The sequence below is a fragment of the Chlamydotis macqueenii genome, chromosome 6 (genome assembly GCF_036417535.1).
Source record: "Chlamydotis macqueenii isolate bChlMac1 chromosome 6, bChlMac1.mat, whole genome shotgun sequence".
In the NCBI taxonomy this organism is placed as follows: domain Eukaryota; kingdom Metazoa; phylum Chordata; class Aves; order Otidiformes; family Otididae; genus Chlamydotis; species Chlamydotis macqueenii.
This window is the reverse complement of record NC_141561.1, coordinates 6477901-6492512: the sequence shown is the minus strand read 5'-3', so window position 1 is coordinate 6492512 and position 14612 is coordinate 6477901. Positions and strand designations below refer to the sequence as shown.

At 38.1% G+C, this 14612-nt stretch overlaps 1 protein-coding gene across 1 annotated transcript in view; it reads left to right on the top strand.

The window, feature by feature from the left end:
* Positions 1-14612, top strand: part of SPOPL (speckle type BTB/POZ protein like) — a 36985-nt gene that overhangs the window by 5717 nt on the left and 16656 nt on the right. Inside the window, exons 2-4 of the mRNA XM_086751048.1 lie at positions 11753-11887; positions 12058-12179; positions 12439-12590. Of these exons, the coding sequence (XP_086607174.1) occupies positions 11810-11887; positions 12058-12179; positions 12439-12590 (352 nt within the window). The 5' untranslated portion in view covers positions 11753-11809. The remainder of the gene's footprint in view (positions 1-11752; positions 11888-12057; positions 12180-12438; positions 12591-14612) is intronic.

Here is a 14612-nt window from a genome sequence, read left to right as displayed (position 1 = left end):
ATTAAATTTGAACTCCTTTTTATGAGCATCATATGTACCAGTGGTCACACTGATATTTACATATCATATTGAATAACTGTTATTGTAACAGAGGACAAAACACAGGTATCTCAACTAATACCGAGTGTGTAAAGTTAATTGCAGCAATTATTTGCATATGTCTGGATTTGTACCTATTTCTAGGTGTTTTTTTCATGCATTGAGAAAGTTCTGCTTGCAGTCTGTATGAACTCATTTAAAAGTTGAGTCATACTACTTCAGTTCTGGAAATGTTATACTGGAAACCAAATTATCTGAAATCTTTAGCTTCTTTGGGTAATTGTAGGTTAATATAATACATCGCTGTACTGACTGTAGAAGTTGGTGCGATCTTGCCTTGTGTCTGGTACTGCATTTTGCATGTGGTAGTTTCAGAGGAATAGAACATAAGAAATCTAGTTTTGATGGGATTTTTATGTCTCCCCGCAGAATTTGTCAAGGTAGATTTTGCTTGTGACTTCAGTGCATATTGCAAACAAACTTTTAAAACTAAAAATGGCAGCAGAAGAATATTTGTGTTGCAATGAGTGATATAGCTTATAGGAAACTGAAACTTCTTATACTGAAGATGTTTGCATAAATACATTTTTTTCAAGTTTTGCAAAATACACTGGGCGGGTGGTTGATCTGGGGCGGGGGGAAGATACAGTGAATACATATGGAGAGGCTTCTGATTTTGGGGGGAGTGTACTCTCTTCCTTATGGCAAAAGATGCCTTATTCTCAAAAATGTTCTCCTAAAGTGTGGTTGTGTTCTTTTAAAAAAAAAAAAAAAAAAAAGCATGATATAAGGAGAAATGGAAGAAAAGCATACATAGACATTAGCCTGCTTAAAGTTTGTATGTGGTAAACTTTATCTCCAGAGTTAGACTGTATGAATAGTTATATTAATAAGATTATCAAGCAAAATCAACTTTTATTCTGTAGTCAGTAGTCTTGAAAATTGTATTACAGGCCAGGAATAATTTTTAGTAATTCAGATAAATGTTTGGAAATGTACTGTCCCCTCCAACAATTGTGGGAGTCCACTCACTGAGTGGCGAGAGGAAAAATATGTGGCAGTAGCATCACTAAACGCATTTTATCTGTGTTGCTAATAAATTATAGTGTCTAAGCCTTCACAGAGGTTTTCAGAGTCACTTGTAAAGATGGGTTCATCACTTGGTGTTAGCTGATGTCTTTATTTCCTAATATTAAATTGCATTTTTTCCTTCTGTTTGTTTTTCTTTTTTTTTGTGAAAGCAATTTTCTGTGGCTGCCCCGCAGGTGTTGCACTGTGCTACGTCTAACGAGGCGACTTCGTCAGGATGATTCACAGCAGGGTTGTGCCTTTTGTGGATAGAAGCAAAAAGAACCAGACTTGCATCTGCTTTTGGTCTGCTGTATTTGATAGCACCGAAGATGAAGCCAACTCTATTTACTTGCCATAGTCGGTGGAGGGCTTTGCGTAGTGCATGAGGAAAGCAAGGAGGGATGCTTGCCTGATTCAAGCATAGATGCCGGCGTGCGATTGCCTGGGCGGTCTGCAGCCTGTGCAACACTCTTTCTGGAGGCACGGCTTCTGGTAATAGGACAGCTGGTTGCAGTAGTAGTTCACTGCGTGGTGATGTGTGGAGTATATGGCTGGCAAGAGCCTCTCAAAGGCAGCTGAGGCATCTTACAAGAAGAGAGTTTAGTCTGATAGAACTTACTGCCTTTTATGAGCCCTGTTGCTTTTGTTCAGACTGAAATCTGCTTAACTGTGCCCAGATTAGCCAGGCCACCCTGAGAGCCCTATGGCAGCCTGCTTGCGTTGTGTTTGCCTTCCTCTTGTTTTTAAACTTCAGTAAAACAATCAAACTGTAGAGGAACAAACTGATGACATAAGGAGACTGTGCTGAGGGGGGAAAAAAGTGTGTAAACATCCTGTTCAACAAGATGTGAGTAAGATTTTACACATTCACACCTTGGTAGCTGGGGCTTTTTAGAAGACAGCAATTTTAGTATAGACTTGAATATAGTCTTAGGCCTCAGTTCTAACCCTCAAAGAGTTTGCACAGGTTTTGTCAAGCAAGCAGATGATATGTTGGCCTTTTGGAGGAAGACCTCTAGCAGGGGAGCCTGATGGGGAGTAAGCTGCACCATTCCCTTTCCCGTTCCCTCTCACCCTGAGTAAGCAGTCCAAGGTTGCAAATCGGAGCAGTGAGTTCTGCAGCTTGACCTGCTGGAGAAGCAGCGGAGCTTGGTGTTGCAGAGCAAGACGTGGTTATTGCTGAGTAGTCTTTTCTTGTGAGGCATCAAATGGTTCTATGGAAATTGAAAGCTATATAAATCTTTTAATTAATTTTAAAGAAGGAACCTTTGTGAGAAAAAAAAATGTGAATACTAGTCTCGGGAATTCCTCTTTCTAATCCATAATTTTAAAAGCTTACGGCTGCTGAGTTTGCTCAGCTTTTCTGTCTAGAGAGATAAGAGATACTTTGAAATTTTTTTTTTTTTGAGCAAGTAAGGCTGCTGTAAGTGGGGAAAAGTCATAGGAAACTGCAAAGATTTGAATCATTTTTGTTGTGGAAAAATGGATCTTAAGCAGATTATTTTGGAATTGTTCTTAAATCCGAAAGTATAAGCAAAACAACTAATACCTGGATGTTTTTGAAACAATAGGAGAAATTGTGTACTTGTCTCTGAACTTCAGGAACCAGTCTCTGTTGGACTTTATGATCCTTATGGGTTCCTTCCAACTCAAGATATTCTATGAACTTTTAGAATTTTCTTTTTTTACCTCTGTGAGTGTAAACCTGCTTAGCTGCAGTCCAAGACTGAGGTGTCAGGTTTTTCTTACCTTGATGGCTTTCATCAGGTCTTCATATAGCTTTGCTTTCAGAGGTTCCTACTTCATATTCACCAAAGCAGGTGACTGCAGCTCTGCCTCTTGACCTGCCTGTCTTAGAATGCTGCCTAATCAACTGTTGTGGATGAAATTTAACACCCAGTCCATTGAAATCAGTTTCAAGTTTGGGAGAACTAGTGTTGAGTGCAACTTGATCCTCTGGCAAAATTGAGTTTTGGGGTTTGGAAATCATGTGTAGGTTTCTTCTGTTTCCTAGCATGTAAGTAGCAGTTGTGTCTGGTTTGGTAAGTAAGAGGCGTAGAACAGGCTTGAGATGAGCTGCACCTCTCAGAATTTCCATGAAGGTGCAGCTGTACGGATGAATTTGTCTGCTGCTTGCTGTGATAGATGAGGCAACAAATAAATGATCAAAAACTTCTCCTGGTAACATCTGCGAGTATGAACTTTTGTCTGCTGAAAGCAGTTGTGTTGTACCGTTTCATTGTGAACTGCAGAGGTTAATAGGTAGAGCACTATGCTGCTGTTGCTCTGTACAGCTTCTCTGCAGCAAATGAAAGCACCTGTCTCCAGAGAGCATAGTCCAGTACTTTTCACAAATCTTATTAATTAAAAAAAAAATAAAAAAAACCCCAAACAAAAACAATAAACTACCCTCAACTAGCTAAATCTGCTGGAGAAAGATATTTTTGTTACAATTGAAGTCAGCATTCTGTTGGCTAATACGGGTATTACTGTTTCATGTGCAGAAACATAAGTCAAGATTAGCATTTTCAATTTGGTGAACTCTTGTGTGTAACTAAACTATTTAGGGGAAAAATGTCTTCATTTAATATACTTCTATGTGGCAATGATTTGTTCGAGTAAGAGTAATGGAGTGAAACTGAAGAGGGGAAAAAGATCACTTTGGCTGTATACCAGGAAAAAACCCAACAGCAATAGATTATTTGAATAGAATAGCTTCCCAAGAGGAATTGTGGTGGAAATACCTATCTTTTGGGTCCCGTAAAACTAGACTGGGCAATGAAACTGAAATATGCTGTAAGAAATAATCTTGCATTTCTTCTCCAGGGAAATGCACAGATGACTCCTGTAGGGGATGGTCTAGGTTATCTAATAAGGAGTGCAGCGGGTTTCGTATATTACAGACCAATAATGCAAGGCTAATGCTGAGGGATTTTTATTAATAGCTTGGCTGATGTAAACGAGACAGTTTCAGTTCAAGCTCTGCTGGGCATTAGGTTTTCTCTCAGCTCGGGTAAAATTCAACTTTATTTTTCACAGACTTAAGCTAGGAAAGAAAATTCAGAAAAGCATGAAAACTACATGTACTCAGCTTTACAGCTTTTACAACTGATAGTATAATCTTTCTAACTTTGAGCTGCTGACTTCAGTGTTGTTACAGCTACAACAGCATGCCCATGGTAGGAAGTTGGGCAGTTCACATGTGCTGGATTTTTGCCTTGCTGGGGCTCTTCTGCTGGAACCACCTTGAGGATGTGCTTTTAAATTCTGGAGTCTTAGTTGCAGCTATTTTAAGATGTCTCTAACCCCAGCTGCCTGCCCTGTCTCTGCTGAAGTTTACTGTCCCTGGAGCAGAGGTGACAGGGGATGTATATGTAGCTTCTCAGCTGTCACGGACCAGTCCAGGGTAGTATTTTTTTCTCACTGGAGAACTGTGGAGAGGGTTATGAATTGGCTCGTGGTGTGGGTGCTGAATTATGTGTGTTTCTCCTGGCTGATTGGTAGCTTCCAGAGCGTGGGGACGGCAAGGGTGAGATCTTAAGCGTGAAGCACATAGGAGCAGCCAGAGCTTATGATTTAAGCCCCAAAGCTTGTTTAAGTTTCTGTAGATTGGTTGCTATTGTGTGGTTCCAGAGCAAACATACACTTAAATAAACATTTTTTAGTATTATGTTCTTAAAAAAAAAAAACAAACCCAAAACCAAACAACCCTTCCTTCTAGTTATAGACCTCTCACTTCTTTAGTGTCATAGGATTTTCCTTTGTGTAGCCCAACTGCTATTCCCTTCTGCTTGCCCAGAAAAGGAGGTATTTTTTAATAAGAACTACTACAAGTAGTGTAAAATGTAGTGTATTCTCAACCTATAGTTTTTCTAACTTAATGAGATCGATATACATGACTGCAGTTGTTTAAGTATTAGTACTACTGTTCACTCAAATGTTGCAGTGATAGATAGGGTTTAAATTCAATAAATACTAAACACTGTATTTAAATGTTCTAGGTATATGTTGAGTCTGTTTTCAGAGAAGCAAATGGTCATACTGAACAAATTGGAAAACTGCCTAAGCTTAATAGACCTTTCAAATGTCTGTTATTGTGCTGTGTATCATCCAGCAGAAAATTTAGTTTAATAGTTAGCTATATAGGAAATACACAGCAGGTCTTTCAAAAAGATCAATTGTGAAGAGATACAAATCCTGCTAAGTAAGAAACAATCCTATCTTTTACAAAGTTCCTTTTTTTTCTACTAGTAATATCTTACAAATTTTTGTAAGCATAATCAGCTTACAAGACAAACTCTTAAACAGAAAAAAAACCAATGCACAAGTCAACTGGAGCATTGCTTCACATGGAGGGTGTGCAAAAGAAACTTAGTCTTGTGCCTTAAAATGTCTTTCACTTAACCATTTTGATCTGGTTTGTTTGTTTCCTCCATCTTTAGCTTTATATATGTGTTCTCTCTTAGTCAAGAACTGATAAGATAGCAAACATTAAAGCAATTCAATGTTTTTCCCAAGAATTTGCCTCCTCAGTAATTTAAAAAACAACAAATTTATTGAATAACAAATACTGGATGGTCTTTAAGTTCCCTTCCAACCCAAACCATTCTATAACCTAATATAATACTTACATATAACTTATAATTATTATAATACTGCTATATAATTATTATAATACTATATAATACTTTATTCACTTATGATTGTTTAATGAGAGGAAATCAGTATCTCTGTAGCTGAAGTATGTTTATTTTGGAAACTGATGGCTTTTGGAAACTGATTTTATTGCATGGAAGGATTATTCACTTTAGTTTGTTTTTTTTAAACTCAAGTTTTGGCTGTACAATTAGGCAAACTATATTTGGTTTCGTATATTCTGAATAGTGAGTTTGCTAGGAATAAAAAGTTGAAGAGGGTGTTATTTGTTATTTGCCAGTTAACCTTCAGAAGTTGATCTTTTATTTCAGTCAGTAATGAAATATTGATATTTCCAAAGGAAAATAAAAGTTAATTCATAACTGCTTTGCATTTCCTGAAATTTTCAGCCCTGTTCAGGAAAAGTCAGTTACCATTCAAATGGAAATGCACAATACATGCATGTGGAATTTATTGGCAAGATCATTTATTAGACTTTCCTTAGAGATTGCTAAATGATATTAAAATCGATCACCCATAGACAGTAAGTTACTCTAACTCTTACATTAGGTGTTAAATGCTTGAAGTAATTTGGTTAGAGATGTTTAATTTTTCAGGCAGGATTGTCTCCCTATCCTCTTTTTGGGGCATCGTGGGGACTCTGTGCCATTGCGGTTTGAAGTGGACCATGACATTGCTATCAAATGTTGTTGTTATCCAGTTTCTGGACAGGACTCAGGAATAAGCCCATGCCATGCCCGCCTCAACTCATGTTCAGTTTTACCATGTGATGAGATGTTGGAAGTCCTATGAGGTGCCAGAATATAGTCAGTGTGTGAGGGAAAGACTTTGATCCTGGAGGCACAAGCCCTGGAAAGAAGGGAGAGCTGAGAGAAGAGGGTCAGCAGGAGCTGATCATCCGTTTCACAAAGGGCTTCCCTTCTTTTCCCTTTTGAGGGAGCAGGTCAAGGTCACTGGTTTGTTTGGTGAACTGATTTGTGGGTTAGGTTCTGGCAGGCTGGATTTGACTTTCAGGGTGTGTTGGATACCCAGCAGAAGGCAGTTTATCTAGCCATTCCTGCCAGTACTTTGTTGACTGTAATACCTTATTGAAAGACAAAGATAAAACATTGCTACATGCACACCTGCTTGTATGCACCTGTTACACTATTTCAACTCTGAAAGAACTAATAGGTTATAGTTGTTACATTGAGCTTCTGCTCTTAGATGTGAGAGCTGGCAAAAGATCATCTTAACACTTAGGGCAATCATTCAAACAAGTTTATGAAGTGTTTTGTGTATTTATTATTGGGAGAGTACGAAATTTGTCTTTGTATGTTTATAGGCATGTGGTACTTTATAAACGAGCTAGTCATTTTTTCAGTGAAAAAGTTGAGATGATTCCAACAGAAGATGTAAGAGACTGGGAATGTGCTCTTGTCTAGCTCTAAGAGGTTGAAAAGTAACTTTATTTAGAATAATGTTGACAAATATTCAATTTCTGGGAAGAGAAACAAGTGAATATGTCTGATAAAATTCGTGTTATATTTATATATGAAGTAGCTTTTAATCTTAAGATCACTTAAAAGTTAGGAAAGTAGCTGATACAGATTTTGATGAAATTTAGTGTAAATAAATTTTGTGGAGGGTAGCCTGTGCTTTTTTATGCTCTGTATGTGCAGGTAATTAATTAGAGATAATCAGCTTCAGATGGCTTGAAGTTTAGCACAAGTATTTGTTTGAATAGGAAAGTACTTCGGGCAATTCCTAAATAAAATGTGCTTTGAGAAATCACTTTTTTTTTTGTTATTTATATCTACTTGCCTGCTACAGCTCTGTAAGTAGTACTCAGCTCCATGACAATCCTGATTTATCAGAGACTGGTCTATTTGGTAGAGTGATTGGCAGGTGAAACCAAGACCAGTAGAAGTGATGAGCCCGTCATGTTTGGGGTCAGGGAGTGCAGGTTAAGTAAAGTGCTTTTGAGCTTTTCCTTCAGGGAAAGCAAACTCATGGCGTAGGATCATCACTGTCTGCTGCACTACATCCAGTATGATTTTATCACTTCATTAAAACCCAAGCAAACAGCGGAAGTACTTGATACACTTTAAAATACAATTCTAATTTCCGTTTTGGAAGCCAGAAACTTCTTTTGCCCTCATCCATTAAAACTTGTTTTAGTGTTCCCAGTGCATGTTTCCTCTGATGGTCAGAGACTTCTGCCTGGCAAAACGGCCACTCTGACTGGTTTGTTGAGCCATGTCTGGACAGGTGTGGCGTTGCCTGAAAGCTGCCAGAGGTATAACCTGATAATGTCCTGCCACCTCTAGTGCTTTGTTCATGATAGCCTACAGAGGACTAAATGCAGGCTCTAGCGTGAAAATTGTCCTTCTTAAATTGCTTCGTCCTACAGAAAACAGGCCTGTCTTCCTGCACTTCGTTGATTTAATTCTGCCCAGTCATTCTCCAACTGGTTTTGCGAACTGCAGCTCTGTCTGTTCCCAGCTGTTTGATCTAATGGGCTGTGATGAGGTTTTGGTACTTGAAAAACTTTTTTGTTGGAGCTGATGACAGTGGCTAATCAGTGATTCATAAACACTTTCTTCAAAGTAGTATTTAGTCTTCTCCCCAAGCACAATACAGTAGGTACAACAAAGGGTGAGTGTGTAGGTGAGTGTGTTTTCTCGTCTTCGGGCTGACTGTGTGAGGTCCGCTTTGCCCCGGTAGCTGTTGGTGGCCGCCCGAAAGTGGGTAAGGCAGGCAGCGGCCCACTCTGAGTGTCAGCCTGGTGGACTGAAAAAATCCTTCCTTCCCCAAACATCTCTACACTTCACAATAACATCTTTGAAACTTGTGTTCTCTTTCACCTTTTAGTTCTTGTAAATTTCCCCATGTCCCTACCCAGATCCTGACAAATGGATTAGTGCGAGGGGCAGATCAGCAGTACTGCTAAACTGCTTCCCTGCTGTTCTCTGACAGTGTTTCAGTCTGTCTTAACAGAGCATCTGATGCTCTGCTTATTCGTTCTTCATTGTTCAGTTTGCTGTTGGTTGGTTTCTTGCCTTTTTTTTTTTTTTTTTTTTAAATTACGCATCCAGGCATATTTAAAAATAGAAAAGATTGCTTCTCAATGCAGGCTCCCAGTATGGTATTAAGCTGTTCAAAGTTAATGCTTTCTCCTGGTTTTCTCAGTCTAAAAATTTGATAAGTTTAGTAAATCCATGTCAAAAAAAGTGAGATACAAATCTTTTCCTCAAAGATATATCAGGAGCTCATGAAAATCAGTTGTCTGGTCCTAATGCTGTAATGGGAAACTTCACAGAAAGCTGAAGTTAGTCGGAAGGATCTAAAAAGTGTACTTATATAAAATAATGGCTTTTGTCAGAACCTGAAGTAAATAATAAAAGCCATGCAGCAGGTGGAAGGAACATCTGAAGTACAATGTCCTTGGTAGAACAGGTACAGAGACAAGGCAGCAGATGGACTTGAAAATAATTGAAGATGGCCACCTTTGCTTAGAGTTAATTTCTCAGTGAATCAAGCTAATTTAGCTGTCAGGGCAGAGAGGGCAGATAACTACTGGTAGCTGGCGTGAGGTCACTGGACACTTTCTAAAGATACTACACAGCAGGTTTTTTTCAGTCTCTTTCAATTTAGAGACGCCTTCAGAGCAAACCTGGCTCAGATCTGCTACTTTGTGGTTACTGGGAACTGACTGGTCTAATGGGCTGAAAGAACTGAGGAACCCATTCCTGTGCATCTCATGCAAATGACAGAATAAGGAATGGGCTGTAGTTCTTGTTTTTAGCTTTGGAGAATTGAAGAACAGCAAACAGATTCAGTAAGGCTGAGGTAAGCTGTTCTGACACTTTCAGGATATGATTCTATATAAAATCCATCATGTATCTGGGTAACAGCTTCAGTTGTTATTGTTGAATAGGATGTGCTCCCAGAAATAATGGTAATGTAAGTACTAATACTTGCTTTTTGAAAGAGGAATGTTCACATGTGTCCTTCCCAGGAATTTTTCTCTGAGTGATCCTGTACAGATAACCAAAACAACTTGTAAACCTGTAAACAAAATCTATGTAAACACAGCTTCCACAATACATGTGATTCCTGCTTAAAAAAAATATGGGGCAAACAAGTTCTATTACCTTAAATTTAGGGTGGCTGTTTGTAACTAGTTTTCATTTATGGGAAGTGCTAATAAAACACTGAAGGTTGCCGTAAAAAAATACAAGTTTTATTTAGAAGAATAAGTAGTTTTTGAGAAACAACTGAATTGTATTTGTGATTATACTTGAATGTCTCGATTCATATCTTGCAGATCTAATCAATGATTATTTTTTTTAATCTTGTCATAGTAGATCTGTTAGGCATCCGTTATAGAATCTGATTATATAGCATCTGCATCCTTATCTGGTGAAAACTGAGAATTAATTTTGTTTTCAGAGGATTATACATTTGTGATTCAGAGCAATTCTCATGTTAGCAGACTTTAATGTGGAAGGGCTAATTTGTATCGCAAGTGAATGAGAAGTGGTACCAGAAAGGCAGGAGGGAAAGCATCCGTTGAGGATTATAACGATTCACAGAGAATTCCTCTTCCTATAGGAATAATAAACTAATTCACATCATGACTAAATTGCATGTGGTCTTGCAGTGTCTTTTTAAAATATTTGTCTAAAACTTTGTTTCTAAGTGCATTGTCCATTCCTGAAGGAAGAGTTCCAACTTTAGTTATGTGCAATCACATCTTTTGAGTAATATAATTAGTGCTGTTCTATCAAGAGTAAAAAGACCTATATGGTGAAGACTTCAAATGTTTCAGAGAGATTGTAGTCTTCTGGTCTTATTTTAGTGACAGCAGTGTATGTTTAAAGAAACTTCCTGTACTAAGAGAGAAAATGTTTTGTGGCAGAAACAATTGTGACTTTCATTTAGTTTGATCAGGGTTCATTTCGCTTGTTTTTAGCAACTGCTTAAGTGAGAAGCTGTGCTACTGGCAGGAACCTGTCTAAAGATGACAGCAAACCCTACCTAAAAGGAGAGTCAGCCCGATAACCCAGAGCTACCCTCAAACAGACCCGCCTTCTTTCACTAGCTGTGTACAAAGACTAGTGCAAGTAGGCTGAGAAATTACGTGCCTGTAGTTAGATGTGATGCATCTAGGCATGTGGCTCAACTTCTAATTGACAGGAGAAATTGCAGTGCTCTTAAGTGATAATCCATAACAAAATCGCTTTGTTCACTATTAGAAAATTCTTCAAAGTTGATGAGTAGACCTAAATTGTTTTTCAGCTTTGTGCTTCGATAAGGAATGAGCACATTGTTGTGGTGATTATAATTCTTCAGTCAAATCTGTTGGTATTAAAGATACAAGGCAACCATGAAAGATGTGTGAAGAGATGTCCCTGCTCCTTGCAGGGGAGTTGGACTAGATGACCTTTGAGGGTCCCTTCCAATGCTAACCATTCTGTGATTCTATGAAAATAGTACTTTAAATGTAAGTTTAGTTTCTGGCCCTTCCTTGAGAAATCCAAGGATTGTTTGAACCTATTCTGCTCCCAGGTAGCTAGGTGCTCCTTCAGGACTGAATTATGCCTGTGTGGACAATGTAACTAATAACTGAGTGCTCACAAGGCCCAAATTACTCTCCAAGTCAAAGCAGAAGGTCCTGAAGAAAGTTATAACATGACTGGAGTGATCAAGGTGGTAATTTGCAACAGTGATGTTGATATAATGGCATTAGTGTTATTGTATGATACATAGGCACTTGTTTTTATTAAGTACTGCGTGGACATTCAGCATGCAGATTTTGAGTACAAATGGTCGTTAATGTGTGACACTTAGCTTGTCTAAATACCAAAGCCATTGTCCTCTTTTCACGTTTAATTTTCTAATGCATTGTTTAGTAAACACCAGAATATAGATATCAAAATATGGGAATTTTTTTCATACTTAAAAAGAGTGAACAAAATATTTGAATTACTTTTTTTTTTAGGAGAATTACTGAAGTTTGGATTGCTATCTTGATACTATAAACCTGCAATAAGTGGCAATGTCAAGGGTTCCCACCCCACCTCCTCCTGGCGAGATGTCCAGTGGACCTGTGGCTGAAAGCTGGTGTTACACACAGGTAATCTACATAAATTCTAATGGCTTTATTTTCTAGTAATAATAATTAAAAAGCAAAACAAAACAAAAAACTAAAAATATTGAATTGTGTTGACAGTATGACTAGTTCTCATAGTTAATGCTTGATATGTAAGTTAAATTTTATTGACATTTTCCACATCTTTTGTTCAGGTTAAAGTAGTAAAATTTTCCTATATGTGGACCATTAATAACTTCAGTTTTTGCCGAGAAGAAATGGGTGAAGTTTTAAAGAGTTCTACCTTTTCATCAGGGCCAAATGACAAAATGAAGTGGTAAGGTCTTTATTCTAGCAACTGCTTTGTTTTTTGTTTTCTACTCTCAAAAGTTGCAAAGTTAAACTGCAAATAAATATTAAAACTCTGACATTTATTGAAATTTTACTACAGGTATGAATTGGTTCTAATTTAAAAGTTTCAACAGTCATAAGGGAAACACTTGTTTCAGTAGCATGTATCGTTGTATCTTAGAAAAATATTTCTGAATTTATTCTGGATACAATTTAAAAATGTACAATTTCTGCATTTCTTTCAGGTGCCTGAGGGTGAATCCAAAGGGATTAGATGATGAAAGCAAAGACTACCTGTCATTATATTTGCTTTTAGTCAGTTGCCCAAAAAGTGAAGTCAGAGCAAAATTCAAATTTTCCCTGCTGAATGCTAAAAGAGAAGAAACAAAAGCAATGGGTAAGGAAATCTTAATATCTTGCATATGGATTTGTAAGAACATCCCAAAGAAAATCAGCATTGTAATTTTTTTCAGTTGAGAACAGAATTTAATATTGAGATAAACTTTTAAATATCTTTTTTTAATATCATTTTAGAAACTTAATTAAAAATTTTGTTCGTGTTTCACACATTTTTGATCCCTGAGCTATGTTAATTCTATCCTGAGCAGTATAAATTACAGTGCCTTACTAACTGCTGTCACTCCAGATTCTTGTCACTTAGCTCTTCTAGCAGATTATTCTTGCTTCCTGGTAGTAGAGTGTATTTGCTCATTTCTGGCTACAGTGGAAGCGTTTGATTTTCATCGTTAATGAGGATAACCATGCATGGTTGTTTTTTTTAGACGTTCCTTTACAATGTTTTGGTCTACCTCATCTGATTTACACTGTAATCAGTTTAAAAACATGAGCCATGTACCCAAGGAATTAGAAGACTTTGAAGTAATTGGTGATGTATGGAAAATGTATGGCTCGGCTTTAAACTCATAAGCACAACCTTCATAGGAAATGCTTTTTTGTAAAGCTGGACTTCTCATGAAAATGTGTAATTTAATACTGGTCTGCACTGAGTTTGTGCTGTTGCTAGTCCTGTATATGGAGAATCTACCTATTTTTCTGCTGTCCTCCTACTCCAGGACTTAAGAGATCTTACAGGTCTGTTCTGTTGCAAGTTCTCAATTTCTTGGAAAAATCTGTAGTTCTTCAGTACTCGTACCCAAAGTTCGTGCTACTTTCTCCTTATGTAATTAGGCTCACTTGTAATATTTAAAGTAAGTCCACGAAACTGAAATCAAATCTAAAAATTAAATGATTGGACTTCTCGGAAGGAAAGTAAGTGTTCATTTACTCTATTTATCCTCTTCCACTGATGGAGTCATGTGCTTCAGTCCTTACAAGCCTGGTTCTGGAGCTTATGTGAAGAAAGCTACACTTTTATACATTTGGTGGGTCATAGTTTTTGGCTTGAGACAGTCTTCCAGTCCAGTGGTGGATTGGTGTATGTAATTAAATGAAACTGCGGTGTGTGCTTAAAAAAAAAAAAAAAAAACAACAAATTTGAGGTAATCATAATATCACAGAATTGCTGAGGTTGCCAGGGGCCTCTGGAGGTTGTCTAGTCCAAACCCACTGCTGAAAGCAGGGTCAGCTAGAGCAATTTGCATGGGATCTGTCATGCTTTGAATATCTCCAAAGATGGAAATACCACAACTTAGCTGGGCAACCCCTTCTGGTGTTTAACTAGATGCTACTGGTCCTTTTTTGCGTTAAGAGTTCATTACTGGCTCTTGTTCATTTGTTATCCACCAGGACCCCAATCGCCAGTCACCTGTTTCTTCCTAACCAGGAGGTTTGTAGCAGACACCAAGCACAGCATTTCTCACGTTGACCTGTCCTTTAATCCCAGCCCATAAACTCTCAGCTGGCTCATCGTCCATTGCAAGGCAGAGCTGCACGCATTCGTGTGGTTCTCATGTAAAGGGCGGCTCCCTTGCCTCACCTTCCTGGCCTGGCACCCCTAAAGAGCCTGTACCTGTTTGCTGCGGCACTCAGGTCAAATGAGCTGTCCCACCGTGTCTCTGTGAGGCCAAGGAGATTGTAGCCCTGCAGCTACGTACAGACCTCTAATTCCTCCTCTTTCTTCCCCATGCTGTGTACATGAATTTATGGCTACTGAGATGAAAATTAACTCCATCCCTGCCGAAACCAGGACAGCACTTCAGAGAGGCACTTAGTTGTGCTTGTTTCCCAGAAGATGTATGAGAACTTTCTTTCTAATGCTGCCCTAAATGAGGGACATGCGATGTAGAATGCAAGAATTTTGAGGATCTGAAGATTCTGTGCCAAGTGGTACTTAAAATGCTAAAAATTGTAAAGTGCTAAACCCCCAAGATCCTATGAGTAGATACGTCTTCAGTTTCTGCAGTAGTAGCTATCCTGTATTTGGCACTACAGGAATTATAAACATCTTAATTTTGGAAAA